Here is a 21,440-nt window from a genome sequence, read left to right on the forward strand (position 1 = left end):
CGAAAATGAAGAAGCAGACGATGACGATGAGATTCATGATATTGCCACTAGATTTCCAGAAATTAATCCATTCCAAACGCTATATGACAATCCGAATTCGGATGTAAACAGTGATTTACGTCTCGCAACCCTAAATAAACTTGGTGCCATTGCAAAACGGAAAGAAAATTTAATGCCTAACGACCAATATTATGAGCTGATGAAAATGGCAAACCAAAAACAAAAGGAACTTTTGATGCACGTCATTTACAATCTTCAGTTGGAAGATCCTCCTCCGCTGCAAATATTTTTACAGGACCAGCTGGATGTGGTAAAACATTTGTTATTAAATTATTAATGGAAATTTATAATCGATATTCTGAAAGTGATGGGTTTTGTAATGCTTATATCGCTTGTGCTTCTACTGGTAAAGCTGCTGTGGCTATCAATGGGACAACAGTACACACTGCACTGAAGATAAGTCTTTCAAAGTTGCTTCCTTTATCAATTGAAGTAGCCCAACAATATAGATCACTTTTTAAATATGTTCGTGTATTGATTATCGATGAAATTAGTATGATTGGAGCCGAGTTGTTGTCCCAAATAGATTCAAGGTTAAAGCAAATCACCGGTAATTTTGAAGTCCATTTTGGTGGATTAGATATAATTTTGATTGGTGATCTACGTCAACTACCGCCAGTTCGTGCTACCCCAATTTACAAACAAATAAAACGACAAATAGCAGGTTCAACACTATGGCGAGGGTTGAAATTTTTCGAACTAAACGAAGTTATGCGACAAGCTAATCAAAGTTTTGCAACAATATTAACAAAAATTGGTAATGGACAGTTGTTAGATCAGGAAGAGCTAGATTTAATTGAGTCACGGATTTACTCTGAAGAAGAAGCTGAGAGACTTTGTCCAGACGGTATACGATTGTTTTTTAATAATCATTCAGTTGCTGAATACAACAATAAAATTTTGAATTCTATAGAAGAAAAAGTGAATTCAGAGGCAACTGATATATATATTGGATGTAGAAATGTTGAACAGCAAACTTCTATGCGTCAAAAATTACATAAAATGTCAACTATTGATACAGGAGGTTTGCCATATCAAATTACATTGGTTTTGAACAAACCATACATGATAACAACTAACATCGATGTATCAGATGGATTAGCAAATGGTGCGACGGGAAAATTAATTTTCATTGAATATAATGACAAAGGAGAGATAGGTCGTTTATGGCTAGAATTTCCAGAATCTCAAAAAATCGGAGAAAAATTGAGAAGAAAGGCAGCGGCATCAATTCAAAAAAATAATCTTCATCCACTGGCAGTACCAATAGATCGCAGAACATCATCTATACCACTAGTACCTAATAAAACCGTTATTGTAAAACGTAATCATTTCCCATTAGTCTCTGCATGTGCAATGACGATTCACAAGTCCCAGGGAGCTACTTTTGGTGAGATTGTATATGAATATGATAAATCACACGTTCAACAACTCCTGTACGTCGCATTATCACGAGTTACATCAATAAACGGCTTATATCTCGTTTCAAAAAAAATGATAAAAAATTTTACCATGGCCGAAGAGCGTCAGTATCTACAATTGATCTACAACATGAATTTCGAAGGCTGAACTTGAATCGACTTGAGACAATTACAAATGTTTTATATGATTTCTTAAATAAAAGAAAAGGGATGTCACTGTTTACCTTTAACTGTCAAAGCTTACGAGCTCATGTACAAGATCTGCAACATGACAATATAGTGTCATCGTCAAATTTTTTAATTCTTTCGGAGACATGGATGAATAATGAAGATATTGTAGAAATTCCAAATTTTAATATTGTTGTTAATTACAAAAGACCACGTACGAGGGCAGGCGGAGTAGCAATTTATCACAACGTAAATGATGGAGCCCGTGTTGTTACGCCACAAATGGATCTCAATGCACAACAGCTAGAATCATTGTCTGTTCAGCTTTCGAAAGTTGGAGAAATATGTGCCTGTGAGAGCAGAAATGACCAAGGAGATTTAATTTTGATCGTAGCAATTTACATCTTTCCCAACCAATCAATAAAATCAGTTATTGAATTTATACATGAAAATTTGATCAAATATACCCCAGAGGTATCGCGAATTCTCAAAAAGAATTATGATAAAATTCCGATGATTTTAAGTGGGGATTTTAACATAAATTTTGCATCAGATACAGCGCTTCCTTTGATTGAGTTTCTCGATACAACATTTTATTTAAAAATGTGTAACAATCGCACTCAATCAACTACAAGATCAAAAACGGTAATAGATGCAGTGTTCCAAAGATATATCAACCAAATTGAAACTAAAATATTTGTATCGTATTTTAGTTATCATAAGCCTCTTGTATCATTTGTTGAAACTGAAAATATGGAACTTGAGTAATAGATTATGTAACATATGTTAAATAAAATATAAAATATCTTTTAAAATTAATCAAAATACTTTCATTTTTGAACAATTAAACTTTGTAATTATCCTACCCTTGTTATAAATATTCATCTCATTCTTTTGTCGATTCACTGAAGTTTCACTTCTATCGTGTGTGAATCGCACACACACCTTTTTTTTTTTGATAAATTCTTTGAACTTTGATCTCGGATATCTTTGAAGTGGTTAATGTAATTTCTTACACATATCAGATCTTTTTTTGTAGATCAATCAATTTTCTACAAAAATGAGTATAAAGATTTGATTTAAAAATTGATTAATAATGAGATATGATCTTTTTTATAAGAGACTAACAAAAAATGTAAAACTGTGATGAGCATAAGCTTTCTATCAATTAAGAGCTCAAATTCGGTGAGCATTTTTTAGAGGTGCCTGAAAACCAACTTTTCAATGTCGAAAGTTAAAAAAACAAATAATCAATTTTTTTGACCCACCCTAATATACAGTACGCGTCATTGATTAATACCGGTTAAAAATTTTATTGTAAAATAGAAAAATCAAAATTTCGACATCTGTAAATAAAGAAATCAATAAAAAGAAAATCTTTGTAAGCATCAATTTAAACAAAATTGAAAAAATAATGCACTGAAAATAAATAACTCAAAATATCAATCACAATTAAAATAGAAATTAAAATTAAAAAAAGATAACAATATAATCGGATAATTTTAAAATTTATCAAATATAAATATAAACATTGAATAAAATAAAATGAACTGAATTCAGACAAGTCAGTAAAAAGACATTTGAATATTGATATTTATAAAAATATTGACAGTTATTAACATGCGAACTCTTAAACAATAGACATCTATAAATATAAACTAGCAAATTTAGAAACCCATATTTATAGAAATCAAAATTTACAGATGTCTAAAATTACGGGTTTCTAAATTTGCTAGTTTATATTTATAGATGTCTATTGTTTAAGAGTTCGCATGTTATTAACTGTCAATATTTTTATAAATATAAATATTCAAATGTCTTTTTACTGACTTGTCTAAATTCAGTTCATTTTATTTTATTCAATGTTTATATTTATATTTGATAAATTTTAAAATTATCCAATTATATTGTTGTCTTTTTTTTTTTAATATTATAAATTCACTATTATTTATTTTGTAAAGTGTAATTATTTTAATTACTGATATTTTTAATTTCTATTCTAATCGTGATTGATATTTTAAGTTATTTATTTTCAGTGCATTATTTTTTCAATTTTGTTTAAATTGATGCTTATAAAGATTTTCCTTTTATTGATTTCTTTATTTACAGATGTCGAAATTTTGATTTTTCTATTTTACCATAAAATTTTTAACCGGTATGAATCAATGACGCGCACTGTATATAATAGGGTGTCCGTTATTTACCAAGTTGGCTATTTCCACTTGGATACCGTCAAAATTATTTCTGTTCGATCTGAAAACAATTTTAGAAACAAAAAAAAATTTTTACGATGCCGTTTAACCCTGCCTTAATAACGATACTTTTCCCATTTAATTCACATGGGATTTTAGCACTTTTTAGCAAATAATTTTTATTTCGCTTATTATACTCTCTAACTTATCAACAATATTCGATTCTGCTTCTATTATCATCCCTTTAGATGGTGAAATTTTTAAATTGGCGCCAAAAATTTATCACGTAACCTTTGGAAAGGCCAAAATTTATTTTTATAAACTTTTTTGGTCATTTTACTTAAACTACTTACTAATTAATTTTTATTCTGAATTTCGTGTAAGATCTTTTATTTGAAACTGTCAATAATCATACAGGTTATAAATGTAAATTTTAACATACAAATCATTATTGATTTTATTTTAATACATATGTTAATTATTGAACTTTTATCTTTTTTGTCAGGCATTCCTTAGTAGTATTTGGAAATTCATTCTTATACTCTTTTATCACCTGAAGATACTGTTTTTGATTTTCATCTTTAGCTAACACATTTATACATTCTTGAGTCAATTGTACAGCTCTATCTGCTACATCATTAACAACTTTAATCTTCTTAGCAATCTCTTATCCTTTTAAATAATCATCATCAAGAAAAAGTTAATGCTTCCTCACTAGACATTGATCCACCCACGCTTGTCAAACGCAATGGCAAATAGTTTTCTGAAAGAAAATCAATTATGTTTTATTGTTAAATTAATGCACTTAATTTAATAGATAATTCAACGTTATGATTGAGTTCAAGTCTAATACCTGAATTTTCTCTTGATAATTCAGAATCGTTCAACTGGTGTTCTACATAACAAGATGCTGCTTCAATGTTTTCAGAGGTTAACACTTCGATGGACTGATTATCATTTACAACAAGTGGATTATCAGAAGTTGATACTTCAGTAGGGCGATCATCATCCTGTTTCTCTGAAATACAATATATATTGAATATTAAGTCACATAAAAAAGTATTTTCAAGTATTGTATAAAAGTTTCATTTATTAATTGGCTAATATTTTATTGATATTACCAGATAACTAAATTACATTTGCTCGTTGATTGCCCGAAAAATTCAGATGAAATTGTCTTTCTAATCGTTGATCGATTAAAAAATTTTTTATATCATTGCTGACCATTTTAAAAATTCTGCCGTGAGCTATGTCAAATAAACTTTCTAATTTGATTGAAAACTCTTGCTCTTTTTGTTAGTTTGACGACACACCTGCATTTTTATGCACATTTCTGTATTCATCGTACAATTTTTGCAATTTTTGAATACATCGTTTGTCATCTAATGTAAAAATACCAGCAAATATCCAAAACTTTTTAACTTTTCAATAGTTATTTTACATCCATCGTACACTGTTGTTTTCACGTTTTTAGTATAATAAAATAGTAACCCTAAAAACTTGTTTATCAGTGGCTAATTTATTACTATTTATATGATCCGTAAGGTTTTCTAATAAAAACATCGGTTTTCGTAAATTTTTTTCTAAACTCATGATGAAAGTTCTTGATTTTCAATAGATTGGAGCTCTCGAGGTTAAAAAGATATTTTTTAGTTGGATAAATTTTTCCACTTTCAATTCATCCCTAGCGGTTTTGTAAATGCCGAAAAAATGTCGCAATTATACAGTATTAATACGGTATTTTTTCAGTATTTTTTCGGTTGTTTTAGTCAGTTTTTTTTATCGAAAAATTACGGAACATTTACCGTAAAAATACAATACATTGACGCTGAAAATGCGGCATATTTACGGTAATAAGGCGGTAAAATGACTGTATTAAAACCATATTTAAAAAATGGTGTCAAATTAAATAACGCTCGGACTGGGATTCGAACCCAGAACCTCCTGGGGACATGTCGGCTACTCTACCATTTGAGCTACCCGGTCTATACCATATTGTTTTTTTGCTTATTCTATATACATTAAGCCACACCATCCATCTTATGATAAGCATATTTAAAATTAAATAATATAATTATATATGTGAAACAATATAACTTTTCGATTTTAGAAAATTTGCAATTTTCTAAGTGAGAAATTAAAAATTGAAATTAAAATTAGAATATAATTACTTAACATATGTATTATTTTATATTAATTATCGCTAAGTACCTAATTGAAAAATAATATTCTACATATTTTTTATTCAAAAACAGTATTTGTTTTTGCAAAGTAGCGATGGAGAATAAAAAGCAAAATTTGAAATTTTTCATTTTATTCATTTCTAACATAGAATTGAATTAAAAATAAAACTAAATCTTTAATAATTGTCCATTATGTCAGAAAATATTTGGCAAAATTACTGAATTATTACGGTAATTATTTGGGATTTTTTTGGGTAAAATTTGGGCATTAATGCGGTAATTGTATAGTATATTTTTGGTTACTGTATAGAGTAAGTGCAATATATATACTGGATAACTACAGTATAAAAACTGGCCAAAACAACTATAGTTTAACCGCATTATTACCAAATTATAACGGTAAATATACGGCAGGAGCATAAATGCCGAAAAATTACGGTATTTTTACGGCATTATCAAAACCGCGAGGGATTGCACTCGTCACTTCAAATTAAAAATTAAAAATTTAATATTATAACATGAATTAAGAATTGTACCGTTTACTATCCAAAAATGAAATATTGTTGTCATAAGAACCACAACAACCAGAATAGACAATAAGTTAAAAATTAATTTATCGTTTTTATTTACTTTAACGACCGTATACGACAATATATCTGGTTCTTTTATTAATTTTGTGTTGGTAATAACCGTATTACCGTACTTAAATTTGAATTATAATTCCTTCATAGAATCACTGTGTGACTTCCAGATAATTTATGAATTAAAATTTTTTTTTTGGAAGAAAAAAATAAGAAACTTTAAATGAAATACAGAATAAAAATTAATTAGTAAGTAGTTTAAGCAAAATAACGAGAAAAATCGATAAAAATAAATTTTGACTTCTCGATAGGTGATGTGATAAATTTTTTGCGCCAATATGGAAATTTCTCTATCTAAAGGAATCATAACAGAAGCAGAATCGAGCATTGTTAGTAAGTTAAAGAGTATAATGAGCGAAATAAAAATTAGTTGCTAAGAAGTGCAAAAATCCCATGTCAATTAAATGGGAAAAGTATCGTTATTTAGGCAGGGTTAAACGGCATCGTAAAAATTTTTTTTGTTTCTAGAATTGTTTTTAGGTCAAACAGAAATAATTTTGACGATAACCAAGTGGAAATAGCCAACTTTGTAAATAACGGACACCCTATTATGGACCATATGCAGTTTCTGAATCTGCTTGATGAGCTGAGTCGAAATATAGCAAAATTTTTCAAAAAATATATCAATGAGGACCAATAGTTAGATTTCTCACAATGAAATAGTTAGATTTCTATGAAATCTACTGAAAATGTAAAAGCATAGTAAAATTAAAAATTTTTTTCTTTGGTAGAAATTTGTTTCAGAGTTAACGAAAATTGTCGTAATTACTTCTCACAAAATTCTATCAAAATTGTAAGAGGTTGATTCCAAACATTGGTCAATTTGACATAGATTAATCCACATCGCACTATATTTTATAAAACAGATTTTATTTAAGGGATACATAAAACAATTATATTTTGACTTTCGAACTTTTTATCTATTACTTTGTAATAAAAGACTCATTTTACCATAATTTTCCTGGTTAAAAATATTGACTAAAAAGGATTAAAAATGATGAAATTTGAATACTTTTGAATAATTTCAATTCTTTTTCATGTATATATAGATATATAGTTTACATGGGGTGACTGATTCCCAATACTTTTCAATCAATATTTTTAATCAGGGTTCTACCGTCTTGGTTATATTTTTGAACCCAAGATTTTTCAATAAAAAAATGTTGATAAAATGGAACAGCATGTTTATAAACAATTGAAATAACTTGATAGTAAAAGAAATATAATCATAAAGTTTTAGCGATTCTGATTCTTTAAATTTCAAATATATTATAAATTTCACCGACCTGTCTAACGTAAGTTCTTCCAGTTGATTTAAATCACATGTTATATACTCAAGTGCTGCATCAGTTATTCTCGAACACCAACTCAAATCTAAACAACGAAGACGTGGCAAATTCTCTGCAATAAGTTCAACGCCATCATCAGTAACTTTACTGCATCCCGAAAGCGATAGTACCGTAAGGTTCGGTAAAGAATGTACTGAAACAAATACAAATTTTCTAAAATAAATGTCAGCTTTAGTATGAGATTTTAATAAATTAAAAAGAATTTTTTCGGATTCATTATTTATAACTCGGATTATACAAAATGATTTGATAAAATTAAAATATTAATCATTCTAAATGACATGAAATGCAGTTGATTCTTTTCCAAATTAGCCTGTTTCCTGAAGTACGAAAAATTATTCACTAGCAGCGCTAGTAGTTCGATAGGGACAAACATTGTCCAATCTCCATTAAAATTCATAGTAAATTAGACTTAGAAAAAATAAGAAAACGGTTGACCCTGAAGGCCATCCCTGCAACTTTCCGCTAATTCCATACTTAGGTGCTTAAAATTGCACCTATGACGTTTTTTAGCTCTTCCAGCTCAAAAATACAATTTATGGGTTCTTTCGAGCTCTCCGAGCTCAAAGAGATAACTTTTCTATGCTTTTGAGCTCTTCGAGCTCAAAAGTCTGATAGAGGTTTGATAAAACACTATTTTTTGAATTTCAAATCGCAATAACTTTTGAATGAATGAACCGATTTTCTTGCGGTTTGCGGCATTCGACGCAGTTTTTTAAGCCCCATAAAGAATTTTTAAGTTTGAATTGATCAAACAAGAAATTTCGGAGTAATTCCGAAAAAACACTTTTTTGGGTTTTCTTTCCTGCACGATAACTCACGAACAAATCAACCGATTTTGACCGAACTGACGGCGATTGACGTTGTTTTTTGAGTTTAAGAGCTGATTAGTTTTTGATCGGTAAAGCCGTTCAAAAGTTATTCCAAAAAAACCACATTTGAAAAAAAAATTTTTTGTGGTTTTTTTGAGATTTTTCAGAATATACTGATCTAAATTGGTATAAATCGTATTCAAAATCTAAGTTTGGCCGAGCCCTTTTGAGTTGCACCAACAACGATGAAATCGGTCAAACCGTTCAAAAGTTATGAGAGGTTTACATACATACATACACAAACACACACGCACGCACTCACGCACGCACACGCACGCACACACACATACACACACACACACACACACATACTGACGTCGCGAAAACATTCGGGGAAGCTTCCTAGGACCTCAGAACGTCAACATCCGTTGAAAACTCGATTTTCAAAAAACGGGGTAAAACCAATAACTTCCCAACTTTTGAAAATTTTCAATTTTCTTAGCGGGAAGTTAAAAATATGTTTTTGACTGAAGACGACGTCCCTGGAGCAAAGTTAAAATTTGCAAACGTAAAAGACAACAATGTTGTCACATTAAAACGTTGTCTTTCGTGCCGTAATTCCAAAGTTACCGAAAAAAAAAATGAATTAATTGACAGGTTAATATGCAGACTCTAATAAAAAACTAGCCGTAGATTCAAACTGCCCGATGAAAAAAGATTTTGTTTAATCATATATAATCATGCGTTAACGTCTGTATATTATTTAGCCAGCAACGACTTTAACTCCTCTTCAATCACTCTCTTATCTTGTAACAACCTAGCTAGTTTCCAATGTGAAACTTTTATCTCTACATCCAGGACAGAATTTTTTAACTTATTGACTTAATTCTTTCAACCAAATACTTAAACGGATGACCGTTTAGTAACAATAACTCATACACCGATGTCAAATTACATGAAGTATGTTTCGGGTGCATGTTCTTATTCTTGCATTCCAAAAGGAAAATCTTCCTATTTGTTGCAGCAGCCAATTTCCGTGACAGTCCGCCTAGTGTAGACGGTCAAACAGCAGAGAAGATAAAATCATGAAGACGAAGTTGAGACGTACAAAGAAATTTCTGGACAATAGGAATGATATTGTTGTTATGCGTGCTGATAAAGGTGGAGCTACGGTTTTGATGAAACGGGATGAGTATGACTTGGCTATGCAAGAACTGTTGGACAAAGTAAAAACTGAAGATAGGTCTGAAGTTATTTATAAAATTAAAGTATGACTTGGCTATGCAAGAATTGTTGAATGATCCATTGGTTTATTTACGGACCAATAAGGACCCGACGAAGAAATATCAGGATAAAGTTAATGAAATAATAGTAGTTCTTTTGGAGGAGTCGGTGATTGGTGATCTGGAGGCTAAGTATTTGAAAGCACATAACACGTTGCCTACTAGGCTATATGGTCTTAGAAAAATTCACAAACCGGAATGCAAATTTCGTCCTGTCGTGAGCTGTATTAAGTCACCATGTTACAAATTAGCTAAATTTCTCCATGAATTGTTAACACCACTTATTGATACGTTAGAGTTTAACATTAAAAACTCTACAGAAATGGTAAAGTTTATTAATAATACTCGACTGCCACGGGACTATATCTTGGTTTGACTAGACGTAGTCTCCTTATTCACCCATATTCCGAAGGCACTGGTTTTAGATATCATTAATGAGGAATGGGAGACTATTAAAGAATTAGTAAAAGTCTCAAAAAGTACGTTATGTTCATTGATAAGTGTTTGCTTTGAGACGAGTTATTTTACTTTCAACAACGTTTTTTATCTTCAGTTAGATGGCTCAAGCATGGGGAATCCTGCAAGTCCAGTCTTGGCCAATCTTGTCATGGATCATGTACTGAGGAAAATTATTGATAGTCTTCCGTTTCATGTTCCTTTTCTAAGAATTTATGTGGATGACACATTACTTGCTGTGCTAGTTGATGAAGTGGATAGTTGATTAGATCGTTTCAACAGTTTTCATGATAAGATCCAGTTCACGATGGAGAGAAAAAAAGAATGGGGAGCTGGCGTTCCTGGATACAATTGTCATTAGAATGGCTGATGGAGAGTTAAGGACTAAGAGGTTCCAAAAACCGACTAGTTCGGGGAGGTTGCTGAACTTTAATTCTCACCGACCACTTGCTCATAAAACAAGTGTTGCACTAGATTTAGTGTATCGTGCTATAGCGTGGATTCACGGTATTTATCATCAAGAAAATCTTAACAAAGTGCGAGTTATTCTGAAGAGAAATAATTGTCCTACTGAGTTCATCAATTATTGTATTAATAAATTTAATAATAAACATATGAGTGACAGGAAGGATAATTTGGTAGCTGATAAGCAAGAAAATCGATTCAGGTTCCCTTATATCAGGGGCTTATCGCAAAATATCAGGTGTTTCAGAGTAACGGATTGGAAACCAGCGTTCTATAAGTAATCTTGTATATATGTCTCCAATCTTCTTTATGTTACTAAGGACTTCATCCTCAAGCAGTGAGTTAGACCGTCATCATTTCATCAAGGTATCGAGAATTACTCTGTGGGCTAGAAGTGGACCGCGGTTTACCTAATACTCGGTTTACTTCTCCTCTTCGATTTATTAATTTAATTTGATCATTTAATTGACAACAATTTAAAGACTTATTGAATTTATAATTTTTAACATTCGTTAGTTTGGACTGAGTGATTTTCATGGGGATTTATACCCGAGTCATTCAGTCGATCTTGAGGTAAAAATTCGTTTAATTTCGTGAGAATTTTTATTACATTCAAATTTAATCAGTAATTTATAAAATTAATTAACATCTGGAAGTGTTTTCTAAATTGTATTAGTTTTAATAGTCAATTTAGTTAGAGAAAACAATTAGTTAATTTTTACACGAATTTTTAGTCAAGCGTCGGTTGTTGGTTTAGAGGTGAAGACAACCGAGTACCCAAGGTTGTAACTACCCGGCTAGCAAATATTTGGCGTCCATTTTAAGAACGCAACTCATGTCAATTTTTATATTTGAATATTTTACTACGAAATTATTGAATAAGTTTTTATTATAATTATTACATTGCGAATTTATTTTTTAATATTACGACGCATTATGATCGGTTTAATCGAAAAAATTTTTAGTGCAATTAATTTGATGTTGAGATATTTTTGTATATAATTATTTATGTAGATTAAAATAACTATTCGTAATTAGTTTATGTAATTGAACCCAAGTTCAGGAAAATTATTAGATAATTTAATTCGTCATTTTTATTGAGAATTGTTTATCTGTTAAGTACTAGCGTGAATATTAATTCCAAGAATTTATAGTTAACTTTATGTTGACGAAATTTATTAAAAATTTCTTTTAAATTAATTAATTACTAAGGTTGAATATCAGGTCTGAATTTTAGTGAATTAAATTATTAGTTTATAAATGTCATGTAAATTAATTACTACCCGTGAAAAAATATTTTGATCAGACTTGATATGTCCTGATATGGCCCTATCAAAATTTTTGATATAATCACATCAGGCCTGATATGATCTGATATGTCCATTAGGGTGAGTCAAAAAACTAACCTATCGAATTTATGGGTTAACATGAACCTATATATCGAAAAAAAAAATTTCCCTGTAAGGCAGGATTTTTAGCTCAATTTTGAAAGGTGTCGGTGAGCATTCAAAGTTTCCCATTAAAATAACACGTAAAAAAATCTTTTTTCATTAAAAATAATATAACGTTTGAACCGCTTGTTATTTAAATGGGAAACTTTGAATGCTCACCGACACCTTTCAAAATTGAGCTAAAAATCCTGCCTTGCAGGGAAATTTTTTTTTCCGATATATAGGTTCATGTTAACCCATAAATTCGATAGATTAGTTTTTTTGGCTCACCCTAATGTCCATTAGGGTGGTTTTTTCCGCAAAATTTTTTTTTTTTTTCGGTGCTCATGCAAAATATTAATCTACATATAGAAAAAAAAATTCTTACCAAGTTTGAGCTCTTAATAATAATTTTAAGTACTTACAATAAAAATTTAAAGTTTTACCATTTAAAATGACTGTAAAAATTTTTTTTTTTTTTTCAAATTTCTAATGCTTACCCGGCTTTTATAATATTACGAATCGGTTTGATGGACCTTGTGGGGAATTTCACGCTCTTCAAATAGCCTTAGAGTTTTTTGTGTAACTCGCACTGGTTCACCGGTAGGAGTCGTCAAAGTACAGTTTTTGAAAAAAATATATTTTTTTTTAATTTTTCGAGCAAACTGCCAAAAGTAGAAAGAAAAAAAGGACTAACTCATACAAAAAAAGTTATTCAACCAATATTTCATGAATTTACAGCCATTTTTATACCGGAAAACGTAAGAAATTGATAAATACTAACTCATAATGTTATTTAGATTCATTTTTTCTATTTATTACCATTATATTTCCCTACACTAAGAACTTTTTTAAAATTAGTATGATTTTTTACTCATAATGAATGCAAAAACAACACATGAATTCATAAAAAAGCAACAAAAATTCAATCAAAATATACAGAAGGTTACGTTATTATGTAAAATGCTTGAAATGTGATAAACATCTAAATAGTTATAAAAAACAACAATAAATTTCAAATAATTAATAATGTTATTGAAAACACATCAAGATTTTAAAGCTGAATATAGTTTTTTGGCGCACGTTGGAAAGTCTTTTCTACATTGTTGAACCATTGATAATAAATATTGTTTCTGATCTTCATCATATGTACCAAACTCGTTAAATTTTTCAATGAGTGCAACACATCGTTCGGCAGTATCATTAACAACACGTAGTTTTTTGAATGTTTCGCAGCAAGTAATGTATTCTTGATCTGTTTCCCACAAATCAGGGTCGATGTCTAGAAATTCACACGTCAAATTAAATTATCAAAAATAGTGAGAGATTCTTGAGTCACAAAATCACTCATACTTTTAGACGACATTATTTCAAGCTTTTTCCTGTCTAAAGTAAATCGAGGATATTTACTATTGCTCGATTTTTTGTTTTTAATAGAATCAACTATTTTTAATTTTTCTTCTCGGGATAGTTTTTGATAAAAAAGCGCCAAGCCTGTAAGATTCTCGTTTAAGTACCACAAATGCTTGGAAAGTTTCTCTGAAGCAGCTTCTGCAACTTTTGGGTGATCTTTTTTATACTCTAATAAATTTTGAAATAGTTTTAAGTCATGATACGGAGCTTCAATAGCACTTGTTGCTACGAACCATGCTTCAACATAAAAAAAACAATAAATAAGCAAACTTCTCGTAAAGCTAACAATTCTGAAGGGTTGACGTGAAATTGTTCTCTGAACATATATATTTTTAAACGATAGATAGCTTTCGATAGCCAACGAGCATGGTGCATAGCACCAGGAGCTCTAAATTTTATATCTTTGTTTGGTACATCTGCTAAAAAAATGTAGCTCAACGTCAAAAGTTCATGATAGTCATCTCTTGAAGTTCGATTCTGTAAAAAATGAAATGTAGTTAATATTAAAATATGAAAATTGTTTACTCAGTGAAAGAAACAAAGCACAACTTAGCAATAATTTTTCCCATTAGTAAAAAACTGTACAATATTTTTACCTGTAGATGATCTTCGATGAAGGGTAGTAGAGTATTTTTTTTTCGTCCAGGATATCTTTAATTATAACATCTTCTGTACCGATGTCATATTTTAACTTGTCTATTTAACAAAAATAAAATTCTAAACTTTTTCAATATTCTAAGGATATGACGACAGAATTTACTAAAAATCGCAAAAATGAATGCCAAAAAATGTGAAATTTAATATGACAATAGGATAAATTCATTATTATGAATGCAGAAATGACAATTCAATCATCAGTGTGAATAGAATTCTATACTTACTAAATTCAATGTTGTTATTTTCATTTTGTATTTCATCCCGTATATCTTGCAAAACTGATTGATCAGAAAGTACTATTGCATTTTCGTTTAACTTAGATATTAATGGTAAACATTTATTACCATCATTTTGTCGACATTATTCTAAAAATAATTGTAAATCACTTGGAAGATTCTCAACTTCACTATTATCAGCAACATCGAATAATTTTTTCAATTGATTAACGAAATTTCCCACTTTGTGCTTTTGATTGTCTGAGAGATTGTTAAGAGATTTTCGTTTCTTAATGTCTTTGTAATCGTCATAAAACTTTTCAAATTTCTGAATACTATTTCGTTTCAGTGTTGTGGGAATTCCAATTTTATCCCACATAGCCTCTAATTCATCGATAGCTTCGGTAGTACTGATACGTATAGTCAATTTTAACGTCAAATGTTTATACATAAATAAATTAATGACGTCACGATTAGTAGGTAATTTATAACAATTAAACTCTTTAATTTGAAAGCCAACTAAATAGTTATATGTCCTATTACCAATTACTTCAGTCATAATGAACAATAGTTAGGTTAGAAAGTTAATGAAATGTAATCAAATAAATACTGAAGAATATCAAGAACTAATTTAAATACGATATATACCATTAAACACAAGTGACAGCAAAAAATTGATATTAAAATAGTAATTTGAATATAGTTTATTAAAAAATTGGCTTATTCTGTCTTAGTATCAGCGTCAATTGATTCTCGGATTAATCACTTAATACAACAAACAATGAGAAAATTATTTTGAGGTTAGGTATGCCATAAAGGATCAAATTTGTCAACAAAGACAATAGAGATGGTAATATCATGCTAATTAACTAGAGCAATGTTAGAATATGCCATCTCAGGACTGCTTGGTGCAATTTTTCAAAGAATGATTTCTACTTATACAAAGTTGGCGTGAATAAAGTTGACAATGACAAAAATTAAATTTTTTGCTAATTTTGGAATTTTGTTACAAAAAATTAAACAATCTTCATTTTTATTTTTTTGGTAAACGACAGAAATGTTGAAAAATTGCAAGATCTATGTTACAATTTTATTCTTGTAGTTTTCCCTGGCGGATCTGAAATACTGTAGAATTACGGTATTATACGGTAAAAATACGGTCGATATACTGTATGGCCACCGTAGAATACAGTAGCATTCTACTTGCACGGTAGTAACCGTAAAATACCGTAACGTACAGTAAAGAACGGTGAAAATACTGTATAGAACGGTAAAATTACAGTATAATTACGGTAGCGTACGGTGAAATCACGGTAGAAAATATACTTCTGAACTTTCCGCACTACCGTATTCCAATGGTAACCTACCGTCAAATATACGTTATTTTAGCGATAAGTTACCGTACAATTACGGTACATTACCGTTCAATTATGGTACTTTAGCGTACGAAAACAGTACTTTTTACCGGATAATTATAGTATTTTACTAACAGTTACGGTATTTTACCGTACAATCACGGTATCTTACCATACAATAACGGTAAATTACTGTACAATCGCGGTTCTTTGCCGTAAAATCTCCGTAATTTACGGTGTCATACTGTATTACGGTAAATCGCTGTACGTACCGTACTCTACCGTACCCTACCGTAAATTTGCCGTACATTACCGTAGTCTACCGCACTTTGGATCCATCAGGGTTTTTATTAATTTGTGTGTTTTAATATTTATTATGAGTAAAAAATCATCCTAATTTTAAAAAAGTTCTTAGTGTAGGGAAATATAATGGTAATAAATAGAAAAAATGAATCTAAGTAACATTATGAATTAGTATTTATCAATTTCTTACTTTTTCCGGTATAAAAATGGCTGCAAATTCATGAAATATTGGTTGGATAACTTTTTTTTTATGAGTCAGTCCTTTTTTTCTTCCTACTTTTGGCGGTTTGCTCGAAAAATTAAAAAAAAAATATATTTTTTTCAAAAACTGTACTTTGACGACTCCTACCGGTGAACCAGTGCGAGTTACACAAAAAAACTCTAAGGCTATTTTAAAGAGCGTGAAATTCCCCACAAGGTCCATCAAACCGATTTGCAATATTGTAAAAGCCAGGTCAGCATTAGAAATTTAAAAAAAAAAAAAATTTTTACATGCATTTTAAATGGTAAAACTTTAAATTTTTATTGTAAGTACTTAAAATTATTATTAAGAGCTCAAACTTGGTAAGAGTTTTTTTTTTCTATATGTAGATTAATATTTTGCATGAGCACCGAAAAAAAAAAGTTTTGCGGAAATGAACCGCCCTAATGTCCATGTATAATTTTTGATAGGTCCTGATATAACCTGATATGAAAATTGGCCATATCAGGCCTGATATAGCTTGATCAGGCTTCATATGGCTTGATCTGGCCTGATATCATTTGATATGGGCTGGTATAATTGATATATGTAGACATAATTTGTTGATATATTCGAGGCTGACAATAGCCTAGTCGGCTGGGTGCCCGCTTTTCGAAAAAGTGGGACCCGGGTTCGATCTCGGCGCGCACCAATATTTTTCAGTGATTATAAATAAAAATATGTGCGTTACGTTGCCAGCCTCTGAAAATGACAGAGATAGCCGGGCGGCACACGTTTGACTTGGGCGATCACCCATTTAAGCAACAACTTGAATGTGTGACCACTCTAGTTGGCTAGCGCGAGGGATCTCTGCACACTAGGAGAGGAGCCTAATGCTCCAGTGGTCGATAAAGAAGAGTTTCTTATCAATCACTGTAGACTTAACTAGAGATGCGAGCGGTCCCGTCATTGACATTTTTTTTGGTCTTCGGACGGTCACAGGACTGTCACATGACCGTTTGTTAATTGACAGACCGAGCAAGCGAAAATGCTACATCTAGTAAATTTCTAAGAACAAAGTAAAATAAAAGTTTGTTATTGCGAGTAATTTTGGAGTAATATAAGTATACTAAATAATTTTTTTATAAATATTTAATTATAAATTTTGTGTCATAACTTATTTTATCTAATGGTTTAAATAATTATATTAATACGAATATTCTCTAAAAGATACAAAATATTATTTAATTAAAAAAAAGATATCGTTATTAACTTTAAATATAAAGCTATATAAAATATTGAAGATAAATATGTAATAATAACTATTAAATAAAGAAACTTTTGTGATAATTATAATACGATTTATTTTATTTCATATTTATTGCATCATTCAATGGTTGAAAGTTATTTTAAATTTAAAACAATTTTAAAATGGTACATGAAAAAATTATTTTTATTCGACTTTAAATTGATTACCTGTACAAGTTAAAACTTAAATATCTCGGTAAACTTCGGTAATACAATGATCGATTTATTTTATAGTTTTCATTTGAGAATAAATTATAATTAAAAATTTTCGTCACAAACGCCTAAATAGATGCAAATGTCTAAATTCATGAAGGTTTTTAATGTGACCGTAAATTTTGCATCAATTTTCAAAAAACCCGAGTAAAAATAGAATTCCGCCGCACCAACGCCGCAACACCACTGCACGGCTTTTTAAGCGCCGCACCACTGCTGCACTACAGCCGTGACAATTTTGATTATTTTACAAGTGCCGCATCACCGCCGTGACAAGTAAAGAATTTATCTATTCGCCGCACTACCGCCGCACCAGCGCCGCACCACAGCTGTGACGCGCCCGGGTAAAAATAAAATTATTAATTTTTATGAAAAAATAATAAATTTCGTTCGACCACCGCACCACCGCTGCACCACCGCCGCAACATACCGCTGTTTGATGGTATATACATTGAAATAAAATATTTGTTGATCATTCGAATAGCTTAACTTAATTTTTTTAGTTAACTATGGCTTGCAGCGCAGTTGGCAATGTTTGAGACTTCCATGCAGACGATCCAGGTTCGAATCCGATCACAGTTCAATTTTTAAAATTCTTTCAGAGTATTTCGATAGGCGTACCGCTTCTGTGCAACCCGAGGACGAAATTAAAAACTACATCAACAATACGACTAAAAAAATCAGTAGTTTTGCGGTGCTTTGGCCTGATTTAAAAAAATTTTTTTTTTTTAATATTAGGCATTTGATTAAAAGGAGGTTGATCAATAGATCTTACATTAATATATCTAGTCGCATGATTTATTAATTAATTATTGCGTGATAAATTGATTATGATACCATTTTTTGTGAAATTGTAGGTATGACTTAGCATTGGTGCGGCGGTGGTGCAGCGATGCTAGGGGGAGTAAATTTTTAGCGTGCGGCGTAATAGTCCGCCAAACAGCGGTCGTGCAGCAGTGGTGCGGCGGTATGGTGCGGCGATGGTGCAGCGGTGGTGCGGCGGTCGAACGAAATTCATTATTTTTCCGTAAAAAATAATAATTTCATTTTTACTCGGGAATGCTTTATTAAAAAATTCTGTCAAAAACGTCTATATAGATGCAAATGACGGAATTTGTGACCGTTTAGAACGTGACGGTCATTCCAGCATTACAGAAATTTTTTTTAATTATGTGACGGTCACAGGACGGTCATATGACCGTGTCCTGACCGAAAGTAAAAATGACGGTCATTCCGCATCTCTAGACTTAACCCAGCTCTGACTGTACTAACATCGGGTCTGTATTAACTGTACTAACTGTACTAACATGTTACTGTTCCAATAGCCGAGTGGTGAAGATCAGGGTAAATGCGGTACGGAAGGCACAAGTCGGTCCACAGCCGCAATATAGAGTGGAGATATTGTTGAATCCTCAAAAAAGAGTGGGGATATCAGCCTTGTAAAAACCAGATAACGGTATACAAGTAAAACTCATAAATAAAATAACGAATTGTTGATATATTCTGATATGGCTTGGTATGGCCTGATATAATTTGATATGACCGTTTATAATTATTTGATATGCTCTGATATGATTTGATCAGGTCGGATCTGACTTAATAGTATCAAATAAAGCCAAATCTGAGTGATAATTCTGTTATACGGTCACTAGGTTTTTTAAGTCTAAGAATCGACAATCTTACATTTTTAATTTTTTTTAATTAATATATTTTATGGCGGATTTACGGTATAAATTATAAAATGGTAAAATGTATAAATTAAAAAAATAATTTTCAAAGTTGCTCTAAAAACTCTTTATTTAATTTTGTACTGTTCAATTTTTTCACAAAATTTTAACTTCCCGCTAAGAAAATTGAAAATTTTGTAACGGGGGTATTTATTCCCGCCGTTTCATAGCAGCCTTAATTTATTAATTAGATGTTAACTATCCATACCATGAGATTATTATTTTTAAATGTTAAATTTAGGGCGCCACCAGGTTGTTATAACGGTGTCCTGGAAACCGTAAGAACATGAGAGATAATCTACAGCGCAGAGAGAATTAGGAAATTATTTGGAAATGAATAAAGCTAATAATTCGTGGTTACCAATTATTTATTTTACAAATCACATTCACACGCACACTATGATTTCCATTGCAAAATTTCCATAATATAATTCCTTAATTTATACCCGCGAAGCAAAGGGGAAACCGTACCATAATTCACGGGTATGTAGACCATATGACCTCCAAATTTTTTTACCAATTTCCGTATTACCAAATGACCAATTTTATTGTAAACTTCTGATATAGAGGGAAAACCGTACCATTTACCAGAAGCTACTCGTCAACTTTCTCAACCTATTACCAAAATTTGGGAAACTTCTGATATAGAGGGAAAACCGTACCATTTATCAGAAGCTTCTTGTCAAATCTCACTCTCTATCACTCATAACCCAAACCGAATTAATTAAAATAAAATATTAACTTTATCTAACCGAACTAACAAATTTATCCGGTGACTATTTTCAATACAATAGAATTACATGACGCCAGTAAACGTGACCTTGTGATTTTAGATGCGTAGTTAAAATGTTCTGCGTAGTAACAAAACCATATCACCACTTTCTTATAAAACTTTCCGATTAACAACCAATAACGAAAATTATTTAATCGAAAATAATTAATAAATAATTAAATTAATTTAATACAATTGACGATAAAATGGCGCATAATTATCTTAACATAAAACTCGCCTCAAGGTCAATTAATATATTCCGGGTGTCGGACCACAGAATTCTACAGCAATTTTATTTTACCCATTAATTAATTTAATTTAATTAACCCCCAAAAAAAACAATTAAACCTTGTCCAGAAGAGTAAATAAGACTGGGTGCTAACCACAGTCGAATTTTGCCCGCGAGACTTGACAATGTACCTTGCAATCGACGAACTCCTTCCCGTCAACTTACAGCCAAGGCTTTGTTCTGCTGCCGCCTCGTCGTTACTCGTACTCTCGGGGATTTTGTACTGCTTCCAAGCGTAACAATTATTCCTAGACGAACCAATTGGATTAGTATAATGTAATTTATTAATTAGGAATAATTAATAAATATTAAACAACGCTTGCGTTCCAATTAAGTGAACGTGTGACTGGATATTTACCTGCTTATTCCAACTGCGTCCGGAACGTTCGGTAGTACAACCTCTTCTGTCTTGTCCACCGGCCACTACTCCACTCGTGCTCGCTCCGGCCCGTCACCCCTCTCCCTACTACCTGAAATACCCGAGACTCTAGGCATAGTTGTTTGGCCTGGATATGTGGCGACTCGACGCAGGGTCATACTAAAACTT

General features: G+C 31.1%; 1 protein-coding gene across 2 annotated transcripts in view; it reads right to left on the bottom strand.

Moving 5' to 3' along the window:
* The window catches only part of LOC123264925 (F-box/LRR-repeat protein 16), a 367,204-nt gene that overhangs the window by 210,408 nt on the left and 135,356 nt on the right, over positions 1–21,440 (bottom strand). The window contains exons 5-7 of one of the 2 annotated variants that reach the window (XR_006509449.1): positions 7,952–8,147; positions 4,695–4,859; positions 4,287–4,604 (exon numbers count right to left, since the gene is read on the bottom strand). Coding sequence is in view for 1 of the 2 variants with exons in the window: in XM_044728457.1 (XP_044584392.1) it covers positions 7,952–8,147 (196 nt within the window). In the remaining variant the exon portion in view is untranslated. Of the gene's footprint in view, positions 1–4,286; positions 4,605–4,694; positions 4,860–7,951; positions 8,148–21,440 lie in introns of those variants that run through there. The other variant, XM_044728457.1, reaches the window with a different exon arrangement.

Source organism: Cotesia glomerata, linkage group LG5, assembly GCF_020080835.1.
Source record: "Cotesia glomerata isolate CgM1 linkage group LG5, MPM_Cglom_v2.3, whole genome shotgun sequence".
Lineage (NCBI taxonomy): Eukaryota > Metazoa > Arthropoda > Insecta > Hymenoptera > Braconidae > Cotesia > Cotesia glomerata.